Genomic DNA, 26,919 nt, shown 5'->3' with positions numbered 1-26,919 from the left:
TTAATAGCAAACAAGTTATGCATGTATTGTAAAGGGTTACCAAATACAGAGTGCCTGTATTGTATCTTTAACCATAGTATAGAAGACGGAATTTTGGCAGGTGCAGCTCAACATGGAAGGATTTAAAAAGCTGCACCTGCCAAAATTCCGTCTTCTATACTATGGTTAAAGGTATAGGCACATTGTCCCCCTTCGTATTTGGTAACCCTGTGCGCGTAGGCTGCCTTGCATCTACTTTTAATTTTTTGTTTATCTTATTACAGTGACGAGTAGTGGGACTTTCTGAAATCCAAATCTGCAAGATTATGAAAGAAGAATGGGTGATTATACAGAGGTATGTTACAACTGCAAGCATATTATGGTACTTTGTAAATAATCCAAACTTTAAATGTTCTTCTATGTAAGACAGTTGTGTTAATTCACAAAAGTTACTAGCACACAGAAATACTTACAAGTTTATGTGTCTGCCCATGATTATATTAACCACCTATAGCCTGAAAGGAACAAAAGAACCAAGTTCACCTGGCCAGGTTGCTGGAGGCCATTCTTACTCATCATAGGTGACCAGGCTAGTTGCTATTTACAAACCTGCTCTACAGTGTTAATGGTATGAGTAGATAACAATTTGGCAGGATGCCTTAAAACGATTTTTAAGCCTTTTAACTTCCTATATAGGAAGATTCCTGTTAAATAAATGAACATGGAAACAATGAGTTGATGTACATGTGGAGATGCTGAAGTATGTGGTTAATAGGAACAGAAAAAATTGTGGTAGATATCCTGAATAACCATAATGGGATTTAATGATAAAAATAGCTTTCATTACATTTTAGAATGTATTATTTCATCTATTTCAAAACATGGCAGTTCATCTTCGGCATTACGTTTTTACTATGCAGGATGGAATTTATATTTGTTGTGTTTTTATTTCTAGGCTAAGGTGAAAATACCTTTTGGAACAAAATACTTAGATGCCGTTTTCTCCATCCCTGACAAGATCCTACCATATGCTGTGGTTCTTACTCATGGAGCATCCGGCGATATGAATTTCTTTCATCTAACTTCTTTGGCAAACTACCTTGCTCCTCATGGATTTCTGTGTCTGCGATTTACCTGCAAAAGTCTTAATGTCATCTATAGAGCAAAAGCATATAAGGCAGTTGTGGTATGAAAGATCAAATCTGATTTTCTATTTAAGAAGCACAGAAGTTTCAGTGCATTCTGGGAGCCATAAGTGGTTCAGAGAGTCATTTGGCCCATATGTCATGTCAACCAATAAACATTGTCATGATCATATTTATACATAATACAAACTTGACATGTACCAAATAATAAAAAAGACTCCTTCATGATTTTGCAAACATAATAATTTATATGGTACTACTGATGTAAGTTGTAACAACAAAATGACAGATCTTTGTCAGATGGTTCAGAAGCTAGTCATCTGAATTTTGATATAAGGATTGGGCCTGGGACGGGGATGGAATTGGCGGCCCTAACCCCTGGCCTGGTCAGCCCTACATGAGCTTCCCAGATTTGTGCCAGCTGTATAGCTGGTGTGGATCTGAGAAGCCCCATGGGGATGGCTGGGAAAAAGATCCCCTTACCCTGAGGTCACCTCCAGCCACCTCCTAAGCTACTTTGGTTGCCACACAGGCCATGCAGCCTGGCTCTGCCAGCACAGCTTAGGATTGAACTGTAAGAGAGAGATGTTTACCTGAATGCCTAATAGGATATAGCTTGCTTGCATTCTTAATTACTGAAAATCTTAGAATAGTTTACTATTCAATAATGTATTTTATAGACAAATGACCCTTAACTTTTTTTTTAGGAATATTTAAGATCTTCTGGTGATTATAATCTTTCTGGCATTTTTCTTGGAGGTAAGAAATTTAAGTCTTGGATAACTTCTATTGATTTGAAATTAAAATTACCATGCTCATTGTGCTGATGCACAAAATCAGAAATGGAGAAATATATTTGATTGGAGTTTTGCATTCCAGGGTCTTTGTTTAATATATACATTGTTTTAAGCTGTGGATTGAGGATAATGCCAAAAAATATATACCTTCCAAACTCAGTCCACCTGCTCTTCAACCCCCTGCTTGTGCAGTAGCTATCCATTTCTTTGTCGCATTTGTGCTTAAATTAGCAGTCTGTTCTCAGATAGAGCAGTGGTGAAACTGAGCCATGTCAAGTTGACCCTCAGAAACAGTGGTAACACTCAGTGCAACCTCAGGGAGAACCCAATGCAGGACTTTGTCCCATGACCCCCAGCAACCTGTTACCATCAGTGAAATATAAACATTACTCTGTTGAGACATGGCATTTGAGGATTGAGTGCTTTTATGCTTAAGTGTAAGCCTTTGGACCAAGAATGGGAGGCAGTAGCAATTCCAGTTATATTGCAAATGATTCCTATAAATTATAGAAGCATCCCAGACAGGTGTGACTGTCCATTGATCAGTTTTAGAAAGGTTTGGACAGTTTAATGCAGGATGGGTCTATCAATGACTTTTAGCCATGTTAACTACATTGACCTTGTTTAGTGGCAGTTTGTACCTCTGAATACTGTACCAGATGCTGGAGGCACAGGGAAGGGATATTATCATTGTCAGCCTCTGTGTGAGTTTTACAGAGGCATCTTGTTGGCCAATGCTGAAAATAAAATACTAGGCAGTCTCATGACCTCAACCAGAAGAGCTCTTCTTCTTGTGTACCCCTCCAGCTTCCTGGCAGTGATTTCCATGATCATAGCTGCACATTATTCAGCACTATAACATAAAATGTTCCAGGTAGCTGTAAAAGTTCACATTGTTCTCTATGTAACTGAATCCCTGGGTATTGTCAAAGTGTACTGAGTGCGAGAACCTTGAGCTTCTGAACTCTGCCGCTAGGCATCAGTTGACTGTGGATTAGAAGTCCTTGGGCTTTTTTGATGCTAGGTAGAATGCATCAATGGAATAGTGGGTAAGCTTTTTTCCTTTGATTTCTAATTAAATGTAGGCCGCTCAATGGGTTCACGTGCCGCTGCCTCTGTGACATGTCAAGCTGACCAGGATAATGATAGTTTCATTAGAGGTTTGATATGTTTATCTTATCCACTGCATCGACCAAAGCTTCACACCAAACTTCGGGATGAAGATTTATTTTCCGTTAAGTCTCCTGTGCTATTTGTGTCTGGAACAGCAGATGAGATGTGTGATAAAGTGAGTGCCTATTTGCATCAAAGTTGAAAGGGAGAGGTAACAGCTTTGCTTAACTAAGGCTGCAATCCTAACCACAATTTCCTGAGAGTAAACCCTATTGAATAAAATAGGACTTACTTCTGAGTAGACCTGGTTAGGATTGTGCCCTAAATGTACAATAATGATGACTAGAATCTGTTTTTCAAACACTTTGAATGAAAGGGAGCTTTAGGCAAGAGGTTTTCATTACTAGATCACTACCTTGATTTTCTTTAGCAGAGCCTTCTCTTCCCCCTTTTCATAGTTGTTACTTCCCAGTCCTGATTCATCCTTAGGAATTGTGTTTTTTTCCTTTGGAACTGACCACTTTGCACTAAAAGCAAGCTGTATTGTTTTATTTAAGAACGTTTGTTTAGAGAACTTGTCTTTTCACTGGTTTCCCACTAAATGCTATATAAATTATTGTTAATGATGTGCTTCATGTATTTTCCTAGGGGAAAACAGTTTTTAAAAATTATTTTTCACATTTTTATACTGCTCTTCCTCCGAGGGTGGTATATATTCCTCTAAGGGTGTGGTGTATATGGTTCCTTCCCTCCTTTTGACCTCACAACAACCCTGTGAGGTAGATGAGGTTGTGAGATAGTGACTGGCCCAAAGTCACCCAGGAAACTTCATGGCCGCATAGGAATTTGAACCTGGCTCTTCCAGTTCTAAGAAACACCACATCATCCTGAAATTTTTTCTCATATTATCCACTAAAATGCAAGAATGATATTATTGCACTCTTTTAATCTGTCTTTTAATCGTGTTAACATTTAGAGTTTTCTTTGTCCTAAAGTCATTCCTTAACATGTCTGTTATATTCTGGTGTTCCTTAAACTGTGGCCCATGGGCTGCATCCGGTGCAACACTGAAGCTTTTCCCACTGTGAGCAGCACTTATCGTTCTGGCATGATGCTCAAAAGAAGCCCACCTGATTGCTGCAATGCAACACTCTAGGCCTGGGGTGCCCAAACCCCGGCCGTGGGGCCACTTGCGGCCCTCGAGGACTCCCAATGTGGCCCTCAGGGAGCCCCCAGTCTCCAATGAGCCTCTGGCTCTCCAGAAACTTGCTGGAGCCCGCACTGGCCCGATGCAACTGTTTGACCTCTGTTTTATTCAAATTTTAAATGTGAATTAATTCTTTTTTTCCCCAGCCCCCAAAACAGTGTCAGAGAGTTTATGTGGCCCTCCTGCCAAAAGCTTTGGACACCCCTGTTCTAGGCCAGTGGCACTCAAAGTTGTGACTGCTGTCCGACACAAATGCAGTTCCTGTTCAGACCCCAGCTTTTTCTTCCACCACCTTGTGGCTCCTCTTCTGGGTAGCTCTGGGCACTGGGATGCTGTGGGCAGCCGCATCTGTTGCCTGGTGTCCTGGAAGGCTGCGCAACAGGACCTGGGCAGATATGACTGCCCTGAGCATCCTGGTGCCCAGGTCTACCCAGAAGAGGAGCTGTGCGGAGGTGGAATGAAAAGGTCTGAACCCTAGATTCAGCCTCTGGGCTGGGGTTTGAGTGGCCTTGCTCTGGGCCAGGGGTGTCCAAAGTTTTTGGCAGGAGGGCCACATCATCTCTGACATTGTATCGGGGGCCGGGGGGAAAAAAGAATTAATTTACATTTAAAATTGGAATACATTTACATAAGTATACACAAATGAATATATTAAAGATGAACTTATATGAATGAATGAAGGTCTTGCAATAGCTCATGGCCTATAAAAGGCCTTGCACAAAGCAAGGTTGGCCTTTCCTTTGCTGCCGCTACTGCATCACAGACGTGAAACAGCAAGCAGTGGAGGAAGCACTCTTTCCACAGCTCATGTGAGAGGTCAAACAATCGCCCTCATGCTGAGAGCAGTTGCGTCAGGCCAGTGCGGGCTCCAACAAACCTCTGGAGGGCCAGATGCTCATTGGAGACTGGGGGCTTCCTGAGGGCCGCATTGAGAGGCCTTGAGGGCCACATGTGGCCCCAGGGCTGGGGTTTGGGCACCCCTGCTCTAGGCAGTTATGCCTGCCTGAAAATGTGGGCACAAAGCCTGCTGGGAAAGTGGGCTACAGGCATGACTGCTTAGACCAGTGATTTTCAACCTTTTTCATCTCATGGCACACTGACAAGGCACTAAAATGGTCAAGGCACACCACCAAGTTTTTGACAATTGACAAAATACACCATGCTGCCAGTGGGGGCTCACATCTCCCATAGGCCCTATTAATAAATGACCTTCCCCCAAATTCCTGTGGCACACCTGTGGACCACTCACGGCACACCAGTGTGCCACGGCACAGTGGTTGAAAATGGCTGGCCTAGACCGTTACATTGCAGCAGTCGGATGGGGTTTTTTTAGTGTTGCGCTGGAACAGTAAGCGCCAGTTTGAACAGGGACTGCTTTTTCTATGCACAGTGGTCACAAGTTTGGCAACCGCTGTTCTGAACAGTGTTGTGCTGTGGATGTGGAGCCAGCGTGGAGGGAGGGTTTTTCTATTATGCTCAAAACTATTGACTGCCTAATTAATACAAGTTGGATTAGTTCTTGTTGAAGTTTAGTTCTTGGTAGAGAAGACTAATAACCCTATTCGTACAGGATGTGGTTATGGCACTTGGTCTAAAATGCCTTTAAAAGGCAATTGGACACATTTATGGAGGAAAAGTCTGTTACAAGCCATGATGACTGTATGTAACCTCCAGGTTTTAGAGGTAGCCTATCTCTGAATGCCAGATGCAAGGGAGAGGCAAAAAGATACAGGAATCATGCTGTCTTGAGTGGTCCCATGGACATCTGGTGGACCACTGGGACATACAGGAAGCTGGACTAGATGAACCTTTGGCCTGATCCAGCAGGAGCCTGCTTTTGTTCATATTCTGTCCCTTCATTGTTTTTGCTAGCAATTGTTGGAGAGTGTTGCAATCAAAATGAAAGCACCTAAAAAAATCCATTGGATTGAGAATGCAAACCACAGTATGGCAGTAAGAGGACGAACTACAGATGATATCCTTTTGGAAATAAACATGCATGTTTTGTCTTGGATTAAAGACATAATAGTATAAAAATGCAATTACTAACTACTATATAGTTTCTACTTCAATGTTGTTCTCTTATTAGTTACTGCTTTGTATATAGGCCAGTGAAATTAGCATTAGAGCTGAGCATTTGGAATAAAAAGCTGGCAGTTGCAGGGTATGTTCATTGATAACTGTGATAAACATATCCAAAGTCTTAAAAATCCAACTTGGGGTGGGGGAGCAGCTGTTTTGGAAATTTGTTCTTACTGTTCACTTATGGAGGCTTGAAATGAAAAACGGTACCTTTCACGAAGTACTTTTCATAGCAAAGATACTTGTATTGTCTAGTAATATTATAATTTACCTGGACACTTAGAATAAAGCACAGGTGCAGGGTATGTTCATTAAATAGCTATGATAAATATCCAAAAAAGTCCAAAAAACAATCTTATCCAGAATTATGGAGATCTTCTGGCCATTTAGTGTTTAATTCAGTGGATTGGTTCAGATTCATCAGTTGCAGAGACAGGCTAAAGAGAGAGAAACTTTCCAAAATGTCGCCTTTCCCTCAAGTTGGATTTTTTGGGGGACTTTTGGTATGTTTATCACAGCTATCAAATAAACATCCCACAGTTCTTAGGTTTCTTGTCTAAATGGTTGACTTAAATTTTGCTTGTTGGCTGGACTAATAATAGAAGTAAAACATTTCCTTCTACTCAGGAGTAATGCATTGACAAATTTATAATTTCATTATAGAAAGAGTATGTGTTGTCCTTTACTTTACTCATTCTTTTCTATGACATAGTCATGTAACTGAAACACTCCTGTTTTTACTCAAGATTACTTAATATCTTGTACATTTATTGAATGTATAGCAATTTCAGTGCAGGAAAAAATTAGTTAAGGTTACATTTCACAAGCTAATTCTGTTAAGACTTTTTGTATACCTGCAAGTAAAATATTAAAACTATACAATACTATTGCTTGTACTTCTCATCTATAAAGTTAAAAAGATGCACAATTGCATCGGGATATAATGGATTCTTGTGTAGTGCTTAACTAAGGAGCAAATGACTTTCTAAAACTTTGCTGGTATGTCAAGCCACTCTCTTAATAAACTGCATTTTAAAAAATTAAATTCCAGTCAGTGTGTTTTTCCTTTTTCATTTATCTGTCTCTATCCATCCACATAAGCTTGTCTAGCAGTTTTTACATCTAGGTCATACTGTGAAGCAATGTGAAGCGGGCTACTTCAGGTCAGTTCTGAAGCAGCCTACTCACCCCTGCCATGGATGGCCTGTGGAGGAAGGAAGGCAAAGTCTATCCTCTTGCTTTTTTCTTCCCTTCCTAAAGAAAAGGAGGAGAGATTGAAAAAAGAAAAGAACTGAGGGTATGATTTTAATAGGGGAAAACTGGGGTACCATTTAATCCTCAACTTTTGGCAGTTAATGGTCATGGGCTTGTACTGGAATTAGTCTACCCTTCCCAGGCTTGGAATAAACTCTTATGTACAAGGAACTCTGCATGGAAAAAGCATACAAAATACAGCTTCAGTGCAAATCTATAAATAAAAAGCACGACTTTATTTGATTTAAAAAAAAATTAAATGTTTGGTTTAAAAAAAAAAATTCAACTTGGTAAGATTTCAGTACTTTTCGGTAATTGGAAGCTTGTCTGCCATCCATATGAAAGAGCCTCTTTTGGCACAGCTGTTAGACAAAAGAGAATACCGAATTAAATAAGCTTATTATAAACCCTGCTAACCAGCTTGCTTAAGAGAAGCTGGCACAATTTAATCACACTGTAGCCAATTATGTTAACAGTCCTATTTTAAAAGGGCTTCCACTTGCAATTTTTGTTGTTGTTGGAGCCTTATAGATTACTAGGTACTGAAATCTGTTTCAGTCCATACTTTCCCTCTCCAAATGATTTTAGTGGGGTTCTGCGTATTGGCTTTACCACTAACAACAATCCCTGCAAATCTGCTGCAGCCTGTATGCAAAACCTAGCTGCAGAAGGGGGGGGGGGAAACACCACAAATTACCTATGCCCAAATAGGCAATGGACTTTTATTTACAGTCTATTTGGCAGGGAGTGATGGAAGTTTGAGGTATGCCTTTCCCTCCCCTCTTTTCCCAATCTTTCTCTAACAGGAAGTTAATTCTTCCCTAGGACAATTCTGAAACTTGTGCAGTAGAGGAGGAAAGGGAAGACGGGTTCTGTGGACACACAGATTTTTGCTGTATTCCGGGTTCCCTGGATCAGGAGAAAGGTGTGAATGGCATTGCTTTCGTTTAACAGAAACAAAACAGTTTCCATAATACTATAAAGGTAACTTTGACTTCTTTAGTTACTGTTTCTTGTGACATTTAAACCCCATACTGTTTTATGTTTTTCCTTTTCATAGGAGGGAGTAGTGGGCTGTGCAAGGGACCAAGTCTTGTACCAGACTGACAGTTTTCCCAAGAATGTTATGCCTGAAGCAGCTTGTATTCTGTGTATACCAAGCAGTGATTTTCAACCTCTTTCATCTTGCGGCATACTGAAAAGGTGCTAAAATGGTCAAGGCACACCTTGCTGCTGGCAGGGGGCTGACATCACCTAATGGCTCTACCAATAAATGATCTTCCCCAAACCCCGGGGGGCACACCTGTGGACTACTCGCAGCACACCAGTGTGCAAATACAAGTCAGAGGATTATTGGATCCACATATTTTGGTCCAAAATATTGGGTATTTTGGTTCTCTAGGCAGGCAGAAAAAACAAAGATTTGGAGAAGTGGTCTTTAAATAAATATGCCCACACTTTTATTGAAAGTATTTATTTTTTAAAAAATATAAAAAAGTTATAGCAATACTTCACAATGCATTCCAACTATTTAACACTTCCAGCACAATCCTATGGATGTTTAATCAGATGTAAATTCCACTGTGTTCAATAGGGCTCACTCCCAGGAAAGTGAGTATAGGATTTCAGCCCTTATCTTTATAGTTCCTTCAAAGACATGTGACATCCAAATATTAAAAACAGCATTTTTCTTGTTAAAGTTCTTCTTTGACCTGTAGATAAAAACAAAACTCAGCTGTTGATGCTTTTGAGACAATCCAGAAGTGCTCTAGCTGTGGTATTCTGTTATGCAAATTCATCTTTTCTTTCTATGGGGCACGTGGACATGATTGCGATGAACAGTATAGTAATGATTATAAAGTTACAATGGCCTGGGCCATTCTACTCTCCAAAAATACATCTCACTCACTCTGGATCTATCAGTGAATTTGATTTATCGAAAGAGAGCAAAGACAGTTCTAAATTTTTAGTCTGAGAGGAGGAGTCTCAAGGTCCAATCCTAACCAACTTTCCAATGCTGATGCAGCCAGGGCAATGGGATATGTGCTGCATCCATCAGTGGGGGACAGTCACAGATGCCTCCTCAAGGTAAGGGAATGTTTGTTCCCTTTTCTCAGGACTCCATTGTGGCTGCATTGGAGCTGGAAAGTTGGATAGGATTGGGTCATTAGAGATTCTGCTCTTGCAGCAGGAATGATGTTGCTTTCAGGCTACTGCCGCCTACGGGCCACTGCTCAGTCTGTAAAAGCGTAAAGAAAGAGATCACCCTAAAAATATTGTATGCAGCTTCTCTCCTTTCTCTATAGACAATGTTAGCACCTGCCCATGGATGTTTAAGGCCCACTGAGCCCATCTTTAGGCCTGGTGTGATACCTAGCCTGAATTGCTTCACTATACATTCCCATTCTTCAGCTGTTCTTTGGGGCTATGCCCATGAATGAAGAAAGTGGTAGGCCTACTTTTCTGAGCCAGAAGTGGCACTTAGGTTGCAGAATTTAGTACTAGCTACATAACTCAGCCCCCTAGGATTCTCAGCTTTATTATATTTTTTTTTATAAAGCAAGTTGCTAATCCCTGAAGCTGAGAAGATGCCCGCTGAAAGTTCAGAACCCAGCAAAGAATCTGGATAAGATTTCCATTCACTGGAGACAAGACTATAGTATACATTTTGTATATCTCCTTAACCTTCCCCATGACAAGCAGGAGCAGAAGAAAATAGGCGAAGTACTGTAACTTTTTTAAAAATCAGAGAATTATAGATATAGATATAATTCTCCTTATAATTATAAATATGCAGTTTTTTTTTCAGTTTGCATGATTTTTATACAGAAGAATCCAGCTTTTTTGGGGACAGAATTTGCCAAACCCATAACTTCCTTTTTTTTAAAAAAAAAAAATACAGTACCTTCACAGTCTTAGCTTTTCTGATGCTATACCTCATGGCTTCTCTTGCTGCCTTCATGGCTTGGCAGGATTCAAGACATTTCCAAACATTAGCAGTTTTCTATTACACATTATCAGTGTTCTATTATACCACTGGCATCACTGCTATGAGAATTCCTTCCCTCCTCAATATACAGAAAAGCAGAAATCAGTTGTGGCACCCATAGTGGAATTGAGGTCCCCCAACATAGAATCACACTGTGTGAGGCTTACAATGTTCCCATTAAACTAAACAGTAGTTCATGATGCTCTATGGACTGAATTGAGCCAGTTCCTTAAATGTTAATGTGCACACACTGTACCTTTTTTCTATGGCAGCTACAAGGGAAAAGGTCATCATCAGGTTGCTCCACTTTTTCCATGCCATCTCTAACTTTTGGCTCATTCACTTGCAGTTTGGCATATTCCTAATTGAAAATAAAGCGGTACTTTTTATCTTGCAAACTCAAATTGGTAACCTCATGTTGATAACATCGGCAGCCAGCAATTACCCGCTGCTCCAAGAAACATCCTCAAGAACACAAGATTCAGTATCTCAGAGACAGAAAGCTGATACCAGGCCCCATCTGGTGACTTGCTGAAATATCAGTATCTCCGTGTTAATGCACAGACATTTTCAGCTGTGTTTTGGGAAGGGCTTTCTATGTCTGGGTTCTTTGATCTGTATCCCTCTATATTAGAATGGGATTCATGGAAGCTGGAATGCATTTTTAGCAAATGCCAAGCTGATTTTTAGGACATAGCTTACAATCTACTTGCAGACCGTGATTATTTTGCTTCATTTATGGTATTTCATTAAAAGCTGCCCTTTAATCTGAACTAGTGGTTCTTTAAGATGTAGTTGAACAAGTTGTATTTGTATTACAATTTGCATATTCAAGGCAGAAAATCTGCCTAGGGTTTTCATGTTAGGAAAACATTTTAACCCATGTGAAGGTATGGGGAAAAACCCTAACAGAACAATCTTGTGTTTTTTCTGCAGAATTGAAACACACCTCATGACACTGGATTGTATCTACAGAGTTGTGACTAATAGCATAATCCTATGCATGTCTACTCAGAAGTAACTCCCACTGTGTTCAGTTGGATTTACTTCCAGGTAAGTGTGCATAGGATTGCAGCCTAAGTCCCACTGTAAGTAATGGTACATAAGTTAGTCTATATTAGGTTGTATCACTGATTTCAATTGTGCTTAGTGATGACTAACTTTCTTCATAGACAACTAAAGTATAATACTGTACTTAAATTTCATTCAAGTAGTCAGACATAAACTGACCTGAAAAAGTTTGAAGTAATAGCAAAATATATGGTCTCCCATAAGGTTGTTCCTTGCAAATGTTTGTCCTTCTTTTGCAATATTCTTGGCCTGCCAGAGAGAAAAGGAAGAAAATGTTTAAAAAGTTGTATTTAAATTCTGTTTGGAAAAAATCAAAAGTATATGCAATGCTGAATTTCCCTTCCACTCAAATCAAACAAATTTACAACTATCTTGTGCTTCAATTATTCCCAGTTTGAATAATGTCCCTGCCATGAACTCATGATGTGGCCCTAGGTAAGCTACTTATCTCCCTATTGCAGGTGAGGCTAAGAATACTTCCTTATCTTACAGGGTTGTTAGAAGATCAATATAACAGTGCTTTGCACTTGGCACTTTTTAATGTTAAATATTATTCTTAGTGTTCCTGTAGATAACAGATAGGAGCAGTCCAAGTGAATCTGCCATCTTAACTGGAGTAGATCTGTCACCCTGGCTAGTATACAGCACCTCAAAAACAAAATTAAAAACCTTAGGCATGCAATAGCACACTCTGCAGGAACCTCCTCCTGGCCTATGCAGTTACTTAGGAGAGCAGCCAGGTGGGGGTGAAGTGAGATAGAGCCAGCCCCTTTACCTGCAGCTCTGGTGCTGCCTCCTTCTTTTTAGACCTGCCTGCCCTGGCTGAAATAGGATGAGTGGAGCATGTTTATTTCAAATAGGATCAGATGGGTGTAAGAGGAAGGAGGCAATGCTGAAGCTGAAAGAGTACTCCACTTCACCTCCCCGCCACCTTTTCTCTGGTAGCATTGAAGAAGATATGGGTTCCACTGCCCTGATCCTCTTTCCACACCTCTTATCACTTCACAGCTCTCCCCATAACTTGTCCCTCAAAATAGCCACTTGAGTTAGTTACGTGGCTGGGCAGACCTTGCTGAGAGAAGGGATTCTTAAACACATGAATCCACCAGTAACTCAATCTAATGAATATAAACAGAGGCAGTGGACAGTATCTTTAATTTTTAAAGTTTAATAGGTCCTATAAAAGTTGAACTATTAAAGTTTAATGGAACCAACATCAAATCACAAAACAGCAATACAGCTGTTGAATGTTATACTACTCTTCCACTGATTAGCCATTACAAAGAAAAAAAGGGGGAGTCTTGGTAGAGGTTGATGGTGGAATCCCAGCCTGTAGCATCTTAGAACCAAATTAGAGAGTCCTGACAATATGCAGTTAAGAGGCATGCTACCAACAGGAACCACTTTTTCTTTTACAAAAGCACATGGGGCAGAGGTTAATCTTTTCTCAGAGCTCTTCTGCCCCAAACTGCCTCCCTTCCTGCCAATGGGGCTATCTGCCCCTATAGGGACTGTTGCAGTAAATATTCGCTTTGGGGGTAAAGAGCAGTGGAAGTAGCCACATCCCCCCTTCTGCAATGTTGTCAATTGGACATACATCCCAAATAAAATCTCCCTCCCTTTCTATGAATCACAAATTCAGGCCTAAGGTGCAGAACTTGTTTGCAGTGTGTTTAAAGACAAAACAAAGGATAGTTTCTACCTCTGCATCATGCTCTTTTGCCCACTGCAGTTTCTCCAAGAGGTCACTCAGGTCATTTTTAAATGGAATGTAGTGTTTCCAGGGTTGTAGCTCATTATAGAAATGCTCATAATAGATGGAGTCCTGCTTCAGCACTATGCTGTTTCCTGCTAGCAGATAAGGTAGCCTGTATGCAGCCACTGTGCCATCGATATTAATTTGGTATTTATACTGCAAAACATACAATAAGTAATTAATAGGTACTCTGCCTGTATGTGTGGAAATCCCTCCACCTCCACCCAGACACCAAAAGCAGATGAGCAAACACCAGCACAATATTCAGGTACAGGATTTAACAGCCACAGGGCCATTCCACATATTACTGAGCAACAAATCTGGGTTTGCCACCAAATGTACTCTCAACAGGGAGCTGCAGTTAATTTTGGTTCTCCCATGAGTACGGCTTCCCTCCCAGGACTAACATAGCTTCAAGGAGATTGGTTTCTTTGAGCCTGGGTGGGAATAGAAAGAATCCCTCCCTGCCAAGACTCCTGATCATGATTCTTCCACTTGGATCATGCCCTCACCATGTGGCAGCTACTTGTAAAGAAAGAGCACACATACAAAACCAAACTACATATGCCCGATCTCATCTGATTTTGGAAGCTAAGCAGGGTCAGGCCTGGTTAGTACTTGGATGGGAGACCACCCGGGAATACCAGGTGCTGTAGGTTTATACCATAGTCTTTTGAGACTGAAGGTTGCCAACCATTATACTTTGCAATTTGACCCTCAATTCTAGCAAACTAGTAACTGTTGTCCATTTATATCCTACCTTGAAGAAATCAAAAAAGGAAATATGCTTCACAATAGGACCATATAGACTTTCATCGTGCTTGAAAAAGAAGAAATTTGTAAAAGCTGCGTCAATTATTTCTGGGTGTTTTCTGCTCATCTTCACAAGTTCAAGCCTTTCTTTACGACTGTCTCGGCCCCTCCATATTGCAGTAGAGTTCTTCTCCTCCCATGGTGGCCCAGTATTTGCTTGAACAGACATCATATCCAAACTTACTCTGGACAAAGAGATGGAACAGATGTCTTAGTCTAAGAGCTGCTGTTACTTTATTTCGAATCATTCTTTGAAAATGTGATAAAAATAAAACGTCCTGGGCCTGTCTCCTATCACATTAGTGCGAGGGTATAGTTATAGCACTTCTGAAGGAAATTAACAAAGAAATGTGTATCTAGCTTGGTATAATTAATCTTCTGGAAAAAATAGTATGTTATTAAATTCCATTGCAACAAGCATCTTAAGAAAACAAGATACTTTTATGAAACACTTGTGAAGTGGACATAGGAGATCCACAAATATATACACGGTTTTGAAAATTTAAATCAATACTGAATAATCCCAAGATTATTCATTAATTATAATTATAATCTTAAGATTATTCATTGAACCTTAAGCAACTCTTAAAAATTGCAAAGAAATTCTTACCGGCCCATTGTTTCTAAAACGGAATCTGTCAGGTCATAGGTTGGCATTACAATATCTTTTGAATCGTTGGATCCACACCATGAAAATATGGGATGGATGTCCTGAGAAGATTTCTTTTTTTCCAGTGGCCAGTCTCCCAAATTGACGAAAAACTCGACGTCTGGCATTTTCACCTGAGACACATTGAAGTAAAGCAGTCATAATACACTGCTGAAATGGACCACATGGTAAAACACTCTCCTGAACCTCTACACTCATTATTGAAAGGGATTCTAGCCTTTGAATTAATGCCTGGAAGATGCTACTGTAAATGCCAGGTCGCTTCCAGACAGCAGTGAACTACCAAGAGTATATTACACTAGAGCTCCAGGGTCTCCGCTCACTTCCTATAGGCTTCTGGGAACAATCTGATGTTTGAAAATGGTTCTAAATACCTAATATCCAATAATTATGCTCAGCACAGCTACAACATTTGCATAGGTATTCTGCCTATTCTACACTTAGATCAGAATACTGCATACATTACACTTAGAACAAGCCTGTAAAGTAGGCAACACTTTTACCTCCATGGTTTGCTGAAACCAATGACTTGCTCATAGCTCATTTTCTTAATCATTTCCTTACATCAGCCGCATCTCCTGAGCTTTCCTATGAAACAGTTTGGATTGGCCTTTGAAAGGCGGGTTTTGTTTTGTTTTGAAAGGCTGATAAGAAGGTTGTTTTAGTTTTTATAAATTAATTAATTATTGGTGTAGCACCATCAACGTGCACTGCGCTTTTCAGTAAAATAGAAACCAGGTCCCTGTCTAAAACAAACAAAGGAAATGACAGAGGAGAAGAAAGGGAGTGGAGTGGTGCCAGGGAAAATACTTGACTATGTCCACATACTTAGGCTCATTTCCAGTAAGCTTGAAGGATTAGCATAAAGTCAAAGACTTGATGGAAAAGGAGGGTTTTGAGGAAGGATTTGAAGGAAATAAAAGAGGATGAATCCCCCAAGTGATCAGGAAGGGAGTTCAAGAGTAGCAAGGGAGAAGGAGTCTTCAGGCAGCTGTAGTGGTACCGAAGCAGCAAAGGTCATGGATAGCAGCGTAGTGGGATAGGGGAGCAGAGGGGTAAGGAGAGGCAAGGACATGAAAGGCTTTGACTGTAAAGAGCTCGTGTTGGATCCGGAAGCAGACAGGAAGCCAGTTCAGGGATTTCAATAGTGGTAAGAGAGATAAATGATTTTGGTAGCAGAATGCTGGATGGAAGTGAGGGGACTGAGGTTCGGCAATGAAAGACCAGAGAGTAGAAGGTTGCAGTAGCAAAGAGGTGACCACGGTGTGAACTAGTGTTTCACTAGTGTAAACTCTGTCCTCTAGGGCAGGGATGCCCAAACCCCGGCTCTGGGGCCACTTGCAACCCTCAAGGCCTCTCAATGTGGCCCTCAGAGAGCACCCAGTCTCCAATGAGCCTCTGGAGATTTGTTGGAGCCCACACTGGCCCAACGCAACTGCTCTCAGCATGAGGGCAACTGTTTGACCTCTCTCATGAGCTGTGGGATGAGGGCTTCCTCCACCGCTTGCTGTTTCATGTCTGTGATGCAGCAGTGGCAGCAAAGGAAAGGCTGACCTTGCTTTGTGCAAGGCCTTTTATAGACCTTGAGCTATTGCAAGACCTTCATTCATTCATATAAGTTCATTTTTAATATATTCATTTATGTAAACTTATGTAAATTTATTCAAATTTTAAATGTAAATTAATTCTTTTTTTCCCCAGCCCCTGACGCAGTGTCAGAGAGATGATGTGGCCCTCCTGCCAAAAACTTTGGACACCCCTGCTCTAGAGGGACAGAGATGGTTTTCTCTTTCCTCCCTGAGGGAAAAGGGAATATATACTTCAAACGGGTAATCTCAAATCTTTAAGAGCACAATGCCATCTGTTGGTCTACTCCTTATACAACTTACAATGACATGTTTTCTAACCCACAAATTTAATGCTATATTTCTTCACAAATTTTTGCAACAGGTTTCTTAGGCGTCTTGACAATTTTCTTCAACTTTTGTGGGAGGGAAGTCTTTATAATCCAGTGAGCAGTATTTGCACTCCAGTGGTTCAAGAAACTCTTCAATACCCTTTAGAAGTGCATGGAAGGTTGCTCACTTAGAAGTTCAGTAATGTCAGGTATGTTTCCATGAAAGACAGTTTACCAATCTTTCACTGCAACTTGAAACTGGAGGAGAGTGCGAGTATGTTATCAGACCCTGCTTCCAATTCATGTGTGTCAATTGGAAGCCTGAGGCTCAAGAGCCCTGGCCCTGCCCAGGCGGGGATGGGACTGAGTTTGTGGAGATTTGCAAGAATTCATAAAAATACTTCCTGCAAGACTGAAAGATGGAAAGCTCACCTAAACAGACAGAGTTGGCAACATTTAGACATGGAATACTGAACATACTTAAGCAATTGGGTTTTCTAAGGAATATTTTGGGTGGAAAAATGAAGCATATATAATCTCTTGAGTTTTATGGAGTAAGGACAGGGTAACTGACACTTCGCCTTAATGATTCTAACTATGTGGCAGTTCAGCAGGTCATAAATTCCCTTATCAGAGCAGCACTGCTAGAGAAGTTGTGCCTGCAACATTCCCAACTTCCATGTGGCTACAGAAGACTCTCTTTTTTGGCCTGGTGTCAAGCTGAAATTATTACGCTAGAGACCCTGGAGAGTTTTCCTTTACCCAAGAACATGAGTGCTGTTCGCTTTCGCAAGTCATCTGGATTTGGTTTTTTCTTTTGCTTATGACACATCCTGCAAGCATCTAATATTTATATAGGCCAAGATTCAAAAGGATCACAGTGTTCTGTGCACGCACCAGGGCCTGCAGATCTCTCAGGACCTGTGCAGCCCCTCACAGCCCCTGAGAAACATTCTGGAATGCTAAGACCCCGCTTTTAGTGCGGCACAAGGAGTTGTCACCAGAAGGAGAAAGTTGATACCCTCTCCCTGTGTACTCAGAAGGAGCTTAAACACATGCAAATAACTCCCTGAATCCTGGCCTTAGTGCATATGCAACTAATGACAGTGACAAATTCTGCTCCAGGAGGTTCAGAATGGGTTGGAAAGAAAAATAAAGACAAAATTGTGTACCAATAAAGAAAATAAAACTACAGTGGGCACAGTATAGTTTATCTGAGGGTTTGGCACCCCCTGGATTTGACTCAATGCAGGTGCCAACCCCATGTCTGGAGGGCCTCAATTACCTCCTGGACACAACCAAAAGGCACTTCCAGTTTTTGGTGACAACCCAAAAATCTGAGGCCTCCCTTCGTCTCAGAACCACACCCCCTCCCGGACACAATAGAAAGTCACTTCTGGTTGCATCCAGGAGGTCCTTGAGGCCCTCCCAGCAGATTCAATTACCTGTGGAAATCATGGGGGTATGGGAGCAGATCCCCTGTGGATACTGAGGGCCCACTGTATAGTAATTTAGCATGACTCCGAATATTATAAATCTGTGGGATGTTCAGTCAACTGAAGCTCAGCTGTTCCAATCTGTGTTGTTTCCTTGGTGTTTGGTAAAAACATGTACTATAATTTATAGAATGACTTTTCTGCTGCTTAACGGCAGCTGTACCAGCTCCATGCTGAAGTCATTTTGGCAGGAATTATGCTGCCATTAATAAATATTGAACACTTATCTGGTATGCCTTAGTTCTAATTTATGTTTTTAGCTTTTAAAATACTGTATTGTTTATATTTGTTTTTACAGTGTGGTATTTAGCTTCAGGTGCAATGTTCATGGAAATGAATGCAATATATTGATCTTAACTAAAACAAAATAAAACAGTTGAATGGTCAGTAATTAGAATGTATTTAAGACATACTCACTTTTCTACTCAAAGAAAGTAGGATGGCATCCATGAAAATCCTAAATCCTACATGTTCACCATGGGTCTTTATATAAACCTAAAATAATTCAAGAATTGCTGAATTAGTTTTTTTTTCTTCTTTTCAAAATGAAATGGCCTTCAAAGCATTTCCATATTCTAACACAAATAAATTAGACAGCCCGGCTTCACTTTCTAAGCCTCAAGGCTATGGATCTTTTATGGCTGCCATTAATCCTGCTGCTGCCCCTCCTACTATTTAAAATTGTGTCAGGGCAACAACAACAGTTTATCAAGTTCTTGTTAGAAATGTTCAGAAAAGGTTTGTAATCCAGAACTGGCATGTTTTGTAGCATTAGATGGAATTAATGAAAAAGACAATATCAGTTAAAAAAAAAAAAGCAAATTAACAAGCAGACTTTTTCAAAACAGTGCCAGCTGCTTCAGTTGGCTGCTTCTAGAATGGAATCATAATGCTGGACTAGATGAACTGTGGGCTGATCCAACAAAGCAGTTCCTGACTTTGTTGGATCTGTTTCAGGGGTTCTTGGGCCCACATCTTTAGCCTCAGATTGCCTACATCAGAAGAAGGTTCCACTGAGATAAGCAGTGGCAGCACTTCCCAAAGTATGGGTTGTGACCCACTGGTGGGTCACAAGCCCAAGCACAGTGGGTCACAATCTGGGCTCTCCTGCCCAACCTTGCACTGGTTTGTCTTAAAATAGGAGCCATTCAGAAAGCCTATTACTTACCAGAGCCTCTCCTGGCCTGGTGACCCACTCTACAGGCCTCAGAATGACCCTCTGAAGCCACTTCCTATTTGGTTCTGAAAACTAGAAGTGGCTTATGGAGGCTTTAGAGGGCAATTCTGAGGCCTGTAGAGTGGTTCACCAGGCCAGGAGAGGCTCTGGAAAGTAATGGGCTTTCCGAGGCCTGCAGAGTGGGTTTCTAAGTTGGAACTGGCCTCAAGCCCCATCAGGAGTGTCGCAACCCACTGCAGGGGACAAGATGAGTCATGATGCTGCAAGGCTTGGGAACCCCTGTGTTATGGTAATCTCTAGTTCTCTTCCTGTCTCACTCACTCTTAGCTTTTTCATTGTTCCTCCTACCTAACTGTCAAGCTCTTGTATATGGGCACCAGCTGGCATGTTCTACCTTACTTGAGCCCTAGAATAACTGCAAGCTAAACCTATACAGTATGGTAGTACCTTCCACAGCTTTCCAGGTAGCCTGCCACCCACTTACTTGCGAAAGCATTTCAATCACTGCAGATACTCGCCTATAAGTCAACCCAACAGATAAGTCAAGGGCAGGTCTCGAGCTAACAATCATGGAATTTTCTATGACCCTCAGATAAGTCGGAGGTTAAACTTAGAGGGGTGTCTGACTATAGTTTTGTCTGATTTTACCCCAGGCCAGATCCTGAAAAATAACCTACCACTAACTGTTACCTAAGAACTGTAGCCTCTAATTTATTAAAAACATAGTAAAAGATCATAAGATACATTTTTATTCTTTTTAAATTCTGGTCTTCACCACCTTTTTGTAAACACTATCCAGTAAACAGCATACCAGTAAATCAGTGGTTCCCAACCTGGTATTCATGTACTCCCAGGGACACTCAACAGGACCTTTAGGGGTACTTGAAAAAGAATGGAATAATGGTAGAAAAAGGCAGGTCATGCTCCAGAATACCTTGCAAGGACCAGCAAGGCAGGAAGGGAGGTAGCTAGTTGGCTTTGAAAGCCCCACCAACAGCTGGTTTTTGGTCATCAGTTCAGGCATTAACCAGTGATTGAAAACCAGCACAGTAAAAAAGCTGAAACATAATATGGAAAGTGATCAATCACCCAGAATTTCTCAGCACACTTCTGGTGCAAAACAGTGCAAAGGCAGAGTCTTCTGTTCCTCAAACAGATAAAAAGAGAAAACACTGTGATGAATACATGAAGTCTGGGTTTTCATAGAGAGGAGATGAGGACTTGTATTATTACAAACATTTTGCTAATATGAAGGGTACAATTTATTATTGCCAAGGGATATGCAAGTGAAAAAGGTTGGGAACCACTGCAGGAGAACCATGAATCAAATCCACCTTTAAGGTGTCTGGTGTGTTAAGCCAGAAGCTCTACATACAACATACAACCCATAACACATAACTGAGAGTGTGCAATTCAATTCACAGCAGAGAGATGCAGCTGCATATATTTGCAATCCTTTCTACTCAGAAGTAGACCCACTGCTCTCCATGGGTGTTATTTTTAAGTAATACTGCATTGAATTGTAGCCTGGGAATTGTTGCTTCAAATGGAAAGGGGATCCCATCCTGGTGTTGAAAAAAAAGACCTCTGCCAAATGCAAAGCCTTTGCAAAAGGGAATCAGGTTGCAGCAGCAAAAGGGAACGGAGGGGAATAAAAGGTTAACTTTGGCTGGAACATCCCAGGAAAGTAACTATAGCAACTAACCAGCTGCCTGCCTAAGCTTAGCAGAGAAAGGGAACTGTTCAGAGTTGAAAGACTCTGCCCTCTGATTGACCCGAAGATAAGGCAAAGTGAGAATTGGAGCTTGATTACTTGGCAAATCAAGTATTATTTCGTAGTTGCAATACACTATTTTCTTGCAAAATATTTTAACAAAATAGCTATTTTAGCTACTTTTACACAGGCTTTATCCACAGAACATACCTTGTTATCATTTATGGTGTAATGGCACAAGCTCTGTCTCTGCCCAAACCTCTGTGGAATTTCTTTGGCAATTTTATCAGGATCGACCATAGGAAAATGTGACAAATCTCTTTGAATCTGTGGAATGGCTTGAGGGCAGCTCATCTCTTCCATCCAAGCACTGCTGTCTTCTTGAGGGCAATCACAGTTCTCATGGTAGACAGGACCTGTACATTGGTTTAAAATGTGCATGAGAGACATATATTATCTGGACCAAATTTAATTATTAGCAATTTCTATTCTGCCTTTCCCTCCACAATGAGGTGCCCAAGGTGGCTTACAACATGTGATTAATTATAGTAAAATACAACATAAAAATAATTGCATAATAATAATAATAATAATAATAATAATAATAATAATAATAATAATTGATACAGTAAAATACAATAAAACAAGTCAGTATGATTTACATTTTTGCTTGGTCTATTCTGAGATGGTATAAAATCGCATTTCTATTACCACCTATGTTTATCTGAGATCACCTAAACAGAATACCACTGAAGAAATAATCAATGCTATTCTCACTTATACACTGATTTGAATTGCAAAGGCATACACAGCATTTTCAGTTGGTTCCCTACAATATCACTAACGTCAAGCCTGAGCATTTTCAGTAGTGAACAGTAGTGAACAGTGAACTGTATAGTGTAGTTTCTATACAGGCGTCCCCTGATATCAGCAGATTTGCTTATGAGTGGCTCCCTGTGTCCCCTATACATTCACATAAAATAAATGGTTATGTTCATTTTTGTTGTGCGAAATGTCTCTTGCTTTAACCCAGGTGTGTTAAACATAAGGCCTGCGGGCTGAATGTGGCCCCCAGAAGCAATTTATCTGACCCCTGTTATAACTGTCCCAGCATGTTAACTGAGCTCTCTCGTATCTTAAAAATATGAACAAGATTTGCACATTTTCTCTTGTCTTTTGCAATTAATTTCTATGTGAGAACAAAGTGCTTATTTCAGACCATCCTCTGCTTAATGATGTCATTTTCTGCTTAATGATGTCACTTCTGGCCCTTAGCAGGCAAAATGAATGCTAACTTTGGCCCTCTGTATGAAACAAGTTTGACATCGCTGCTTTAACCAACAAGCAGGCACGCAGCCTCTTGCATTTATTGTACTCATAAGTCTCCTGCTTTAACAGACAAGCAAGTAGGCAGGCTAGAAAGGAAACGTTAACATCCTGCTTCCTGTTAACATTCATTCTCCCTTTCTACAGAGTTCTTCCTTCCTCAGTCTGAAGTTCAGGCCAGCTTGAGGTCTGCAGAACCTCTGAGGGAAAGTGCTGCTGACCCAACTCCATTAAGGTCTGCTCTGCATCAAAATCACTATCTGCATCTGAATTTTACTACATGATATTAACAAATATATTCCACCTTCCATGACAAGTGGTGAATCTTCAGTATTTTGTTATCCATTGGTGTTACTGAACCTGGGTCTTTGGAGTAGCACAGGACACAAATTTAAAGCAAACAAACAAAAAAATTAAAAGTTTAATTTACCAGTATACCTAGAGGCCAAAAATTTGAATAACGTGTTTTAAAGAATTCAGTATAGTTCATACTGACATCATTATTTTTGCAGATGGGTGTGCCTGCTATTTTGGCAATATTTACATAACATTGAATTGAGGCAAGATTCTGATACATGTCCAGTACATTCCAGAATGTACAAAGAACCAATACTTTGTAGGATACCTGCATTCTTAGCACTGTCCAAGACAGAAGGGTGTAACATTGCGTTTTCCAAAATTTTGTTACCTAGGATACATGTTTTTCTTGGATTAAAATCAGAGACATGCTTCACTAAGACATAACATTTATATATACAGCTATTTTCTCCTTCAACTCCCAGAACAACGGGCAAGCATCTTCCTTGCAACTATGGAACAATACACTTAATTCTGCATCCTAGAGTCCCACTTTCCCCTTTTTGAAGGCACACTTCAGTCCCTCTTGCAGAACACTAAAGTGCCCCAGCAATTTTTGACTAGCTGTATATAAGCATTGACAGTTACTGTTTTAGGAATCACTCAGTTTCAAATTAATGTTATCATATGTTGCCATGTTTGTACCTTTTAAAAAATATGGAGATTTGTCAATGTGTTTATCTTTGGCTTGAACCTCAATCTTCAGATTTTTGTAGCTTGCATACATTCTGTACCTCACAATGAAGGAACCATCTTTCCTGTCCAATATTTGCACTCCGACTCGTGTGAACTGCTCCTCGGGAGCCGTGATCTTCACTTGAAATGCATTTTCACCTGGAGAGGCAGTAAACCTATGTGCAGGGAACAAAGGCAATGGCAATGAGGAAATCAAAACAAGTTTTCTTGGGGCTATGATTCTAGATAAAAGGGTGGTAAAATTTAAAAAAAACAGATTTTGTCTAAAGTGCATGAATCACTTGGGCAGTTGAAATGGTTGCCAGAGAGAAGCCTTTCCACACTGTCTTGTCTGCTAATAAACTCTTCCAAATTGCAAGCAATATTGGGGCTTCTTAAAGGGTGTCTACTCAATTGAATGAGACATACCAGACTACTCAATTTAATGAGACACATTCCTGTGTCTGTTGGGCCTCTGCACTAACTGGGGATGCACCCTAGAATACATGCAATACTCCATATGAGCCGCAGATTGAAGGGGCAATAGTTAGTGGTGGGCAACCCGTTGTTCAAAGAAACTTGTCTGCTGATGTTCTCAGTGAGGGACCCTAATAAGCTACTGAAGTTCCACATAGACCTGGAGGATTAAAAAACTTCAACAAAAGTAGCAAAATGCGTTCAGAAAGCAAAGGTGGAATTTTGTAGCTTTAATTTTCACACACTTTAGGGCACAATCCTAGGCCCTTATGTCAGAGCTTTCCAGCACTGACACAGAAGTGCCAATTGGGTATGTGCTGCATCCTGCAGTTGGGTGTCACTCACGGAAGCCTCTTCAAAGTGAGGGAATGTTTGTTCCCTTACCGCAGAGCTGCACTGCCCTTATGTCAGTGCTGGAAAGTGATGGGTTATCATTCCTGACTGAGCGTACACATGACTCAGGTTTGCCACTGCCTAAAGTGCAAAATGGGAAAGGCGAGAACATCCACACAGTTTTCTAGTTTTAAAATTCTGAAGTTTGGGTCCCTTCCAGATTCTGGGGGCCATAGAAATCTGTTTTCAGACCTGCAAAGTGGCGCCTGTTTGCCATCTCCCCCCCCCCCCTCAATTTTTAATGCTGATATCTAAAACAGTTGTGCTTACCTCTTCCCTTCAGTGTCCACGGCCTGGACATAAAAATATCGAGCGGGAAGGACCACATCTGCTCTCAGGCCAGGTCCCCATACTAAACTGTTCTCAGGACTGAGCTGGCTTCCTCCAGCTGATTCAGAAAGCACAAGAACAATTGTCCCCAAAGGCAAATAACAGGTCAGCCAAATGTTAAACATTTACAGAATTTCCTTGTCAGAAACAAAGCAGAACAAATGCTGCAGGAGAATAAAGGCAAAAAATATTGCACCGTCAGAGGTAGAAGGTTTACAGTACTGTACTAAAATAAGTGCAATGTTTGACAACCCCAATTGTAGCCCAAGTGCTGTGAGCTCAGTTGCACAGCATCTACGTTGCCTGGTGCTTTTGTTAAAAAGAATTCCACTTCTTCTGAAAATGTGAAAGGAAAAGGCTGCCTTGCTCTTCTATACAATTCATGAGGACAGAGCGAATTAAAAAAAACACATCAGAAGCTGTCACCACATCTAGTTTCTTTGTCTTTCGTGCATCGCTTTGGTTCTGCCTCTACCCTTGTCTCTCCAGCAGCATCTTTGCTTGAGCCCTTCTGCTGAAAGCAGAGGGGTGGAGAAAGGAAGGGAATGGGATCATTGGTCCAGTAAACTTCTTCCAGTCATAATGATTTACTTCCCAGGTTCAACAGTAATGCTGGGATATGTAGTCCAACAATATCCTGGTAGTTTGGAACAGTTATTTTAACAAACACTCTAAATTGTTGGAGCAAAGGAAAATCATATTCAAGATGCTCTAAGGAAGAACCCTTATGCTTTGCAAGCAGTTAGGAATGAAGCATAGGGTGGAACTGGGCAGGGGGGTAGAAGGATAGTGAAGTTGTGACTAAAGGATTTAATATTGGTTACACAGTAACCAGTTGGGTAAAGTTCAACAAGGAGTGTGAAGTTAAAAGATGGGACTTTCACATGATTAAATAACTCTTATGTAAATTAAATGTATGGGTTTTCATCACATCAATTAATGAAACCTGCACACATGTACATATAAGGAAAAAAAAACCAATAGTTCTAGAGAAAAAAGCAAATTTATTTTATTTTTAGATGGTGAATGGCTACATTGAAGGAGGCATTCTTGAATGCATTCCCCTTTTTACTCAGGAGGAAAATCCTTTTCTAAAGAGGTGCTTGGATATTCAGTTTTTATGAGCACTTGTATTAAAAATCTACAGACCTGTTAATTGGAAGCACCTTTTATGTTGATAGAAATGTTTTCTTGAGTTGTCTAACCAATGAGTGAATCAATTGAGTCTGGAATCCTATGCAGACTGACAGCCCAATCCTAGCCACACATTCCTGGGAATAAGCCCCATTGATACTAATGGGACTTACTTCTGAGTAGACATGCATAGGACTGGGCTGTCACTTGGGAACAACTCAATAAATGTCTTTCTGAGTAAACATGCTTAGCATTTGATGAGACAAGAAGCACCCAAAAGGACAAAATTCTCTCTAGTAATTGGTCCATGAATAACACCTTAGATCTAGCTGGTGACATAAATTTTAACGTGTTTTTTTTTCATTCTCACTCTTTGCCTGTGATGCTGCTCCAGCAGAGCTCTCTCACTCCATTGTCAGACATCCAACCAATTTGCTTAATCTGGATTTCACTTCTTTCTTCCAAACATCAGGAACAGAGACATTCTGTCTTGATTGTGCTATGTACAGAAATGGACTTTCGGACAGGGCATCACTTTCTAGCAGCAAACTTTGGGAAATGTAAGCAGTGTTTTATTTTTAAGTTCTTGTCTTTGGCCCAGACTTCTTGCAGAGGTGAAAGTAACCAAGTGGACCTGGGTTGTGGTGAGTATAGAGACATTCAAGGGTGTAATGCAGGGGTGCCCAAACCCCGGCCCTGGGGCCACTTGCGGCCCTCAAGGCCTCTCAATGAGGCCCTCAGGGAGCCCCTAGTATCCAATGAGCCTCTGGCCCTCTGGAATTTTGTTGGAGCCCACACTGGCCAGATGCAACTGCTCTCAGCATGAGGTCAACCGTTTGGCCTCTCGAGTGAGCTGTGGGATGAGGGCTCCCTCCACTGCTTGTTGTTTCACATCTGTGATGCAGTAGTGGCAGCAAAGGAAAGGCCAACCTTCTTTGTGCAAGGCCTTTTATAGGCCTTGAGTTATTGCAAGACCTTCATTCATTCATATAAGTTCATCTTTAATATATTCATTTATATACATTTATTCAAATTTGAAATGTAAATTAATTTGGCCCCCGACACAG

The 26,919-nt window shown here is 40.8% G+C and overlaps 2 protein-coding genes across 3 annotated transcripts; one reads left to right on the top strand and one right to left on the bottom strand.

Annotated features, from left to right (window-relative positions):
* Window positions 1-296: 296 nt before the first annotated feature.
* On the top strand, window positions 297-6,397 carry TEX30 (testis expressed 30). Its single transcript, XM_066622173.1, has 5 exons — window positions 297-334; window positions 935-1,165; window positions 1,832-1,883; window positions 3,007-3,209; window positions 6,114-6,397. Exons 1-5 carry the CDS (start codon window positions 317-319, stop codon window positions 6,273-6,275), a joined length of 666 nt encoding a protein of 221 aa, XP_066478270.1. The 5' UTR covers window positions 297-316; the 3' UTR covers window positions 6,276-6,397.
* A 2,623-nt stretch (window positions 6,398-9,020) lies between these two features.
* POGLUT2 (protein O-glucosyltransferase 2) lies at window positions 9,021-25,223 on the bottom strand. 2 transcript variants are annotated; one of them, XM_066620086.1, is made up of 10 exons: window positions 24,659-25,223; window positions 23,489-23,694; window positions 21,371-21,576; window positions 18,687-18,764; window positions 14,817-14,989; window positions 14,154-14,391; window positions 13,340-13,549; window positions 11,797-11,886; window positions 10,823-10,927; window positions 9,021-9,289 (listed from the first exon to the last, which is right to left on the bottom strand). In XM_066620086.1, exons 1-10 carry the CDS (start codon window positions 24,841-24,843, stop codon window positions 9,272-9,274), a joined length of 1,509 nt encoding a protein of 502 aa, XP_066476183.1. In that variant the 5' UTR covers window positions 24,844-25,223; the 3' UTR covers window positions 9,021-9,271. The 2 variants fall into 2 exon arrangements, with proteins under 2 accessions (XP_066476183.1, XP_066476184.1); XM_066620087.1 differs by lacking the exon at window positions 13,340-13,549.
* Between the last annotated feature and the right edge of the window lie 1,696 nt (window positions 25,224-26,919).

Source organism: Tiliqua scincoides, chromosome 3 (genome assembly GCF_035046505.1).
Source record: "Tiliqua scincoides isolate rTilSci1 chromosome 3, rTilSci1.hap2, whole genome shotgun sequence".
Classification (NCBI taxonomy): domain Eukaryota; kingdom Metazoa; phylum Chordata; class Lepidosauria; order Squamata; family Scincidae; genus Tiliqua; species Tiliqua scincoides.
Note: the sequence above shows the minus strand (reverse complement) of the source record. Positions and strands in the feature narration are given on the sequence as shown.

Excerpts from the sequence above, each read along its gene's own strand:
- POGLUT2 (XM_066620086.1), bottom strand. The coding sequence starts at position 24,843 with ATGTTTAACATTTGGCTGACCTGTTATTTGCCTTTGGGGACAATTGTT. Across the intron at positions 21,577-23,488 it reads ATCTCCATATTTTTTAAAAG|GTCCTGTCTACCATGAGAAC; the intron begins GTACAAACATGG and ends ACCAATGTACAG. Across the intron at positions 14,990-18,686 it reads TACTTTCTTTGAGTAGAAAA|GTGAAAATGCCAGACGTCGA; the intron begins GTGAGTATGTCT and ends AATGTGTCTCAG.
- TEX30 (XM_066622173.1), top strand. Across the intron at positions 1,166-1,831 it reads AAGCATATAAGGCAGTTGTG|GAATATTTAAGATCTTCTGG; the intron begins GTATGAAAGATC and ends CTTTTTTTTTAG. Across the intron at positions 1,884-3,006 it reads TTCTGGCATTTTTCTTGGAG|GCCGCTCAATGGGTTCACGT; the intron begins GTAAGAAATTTA and ends AATTAAATGTAG.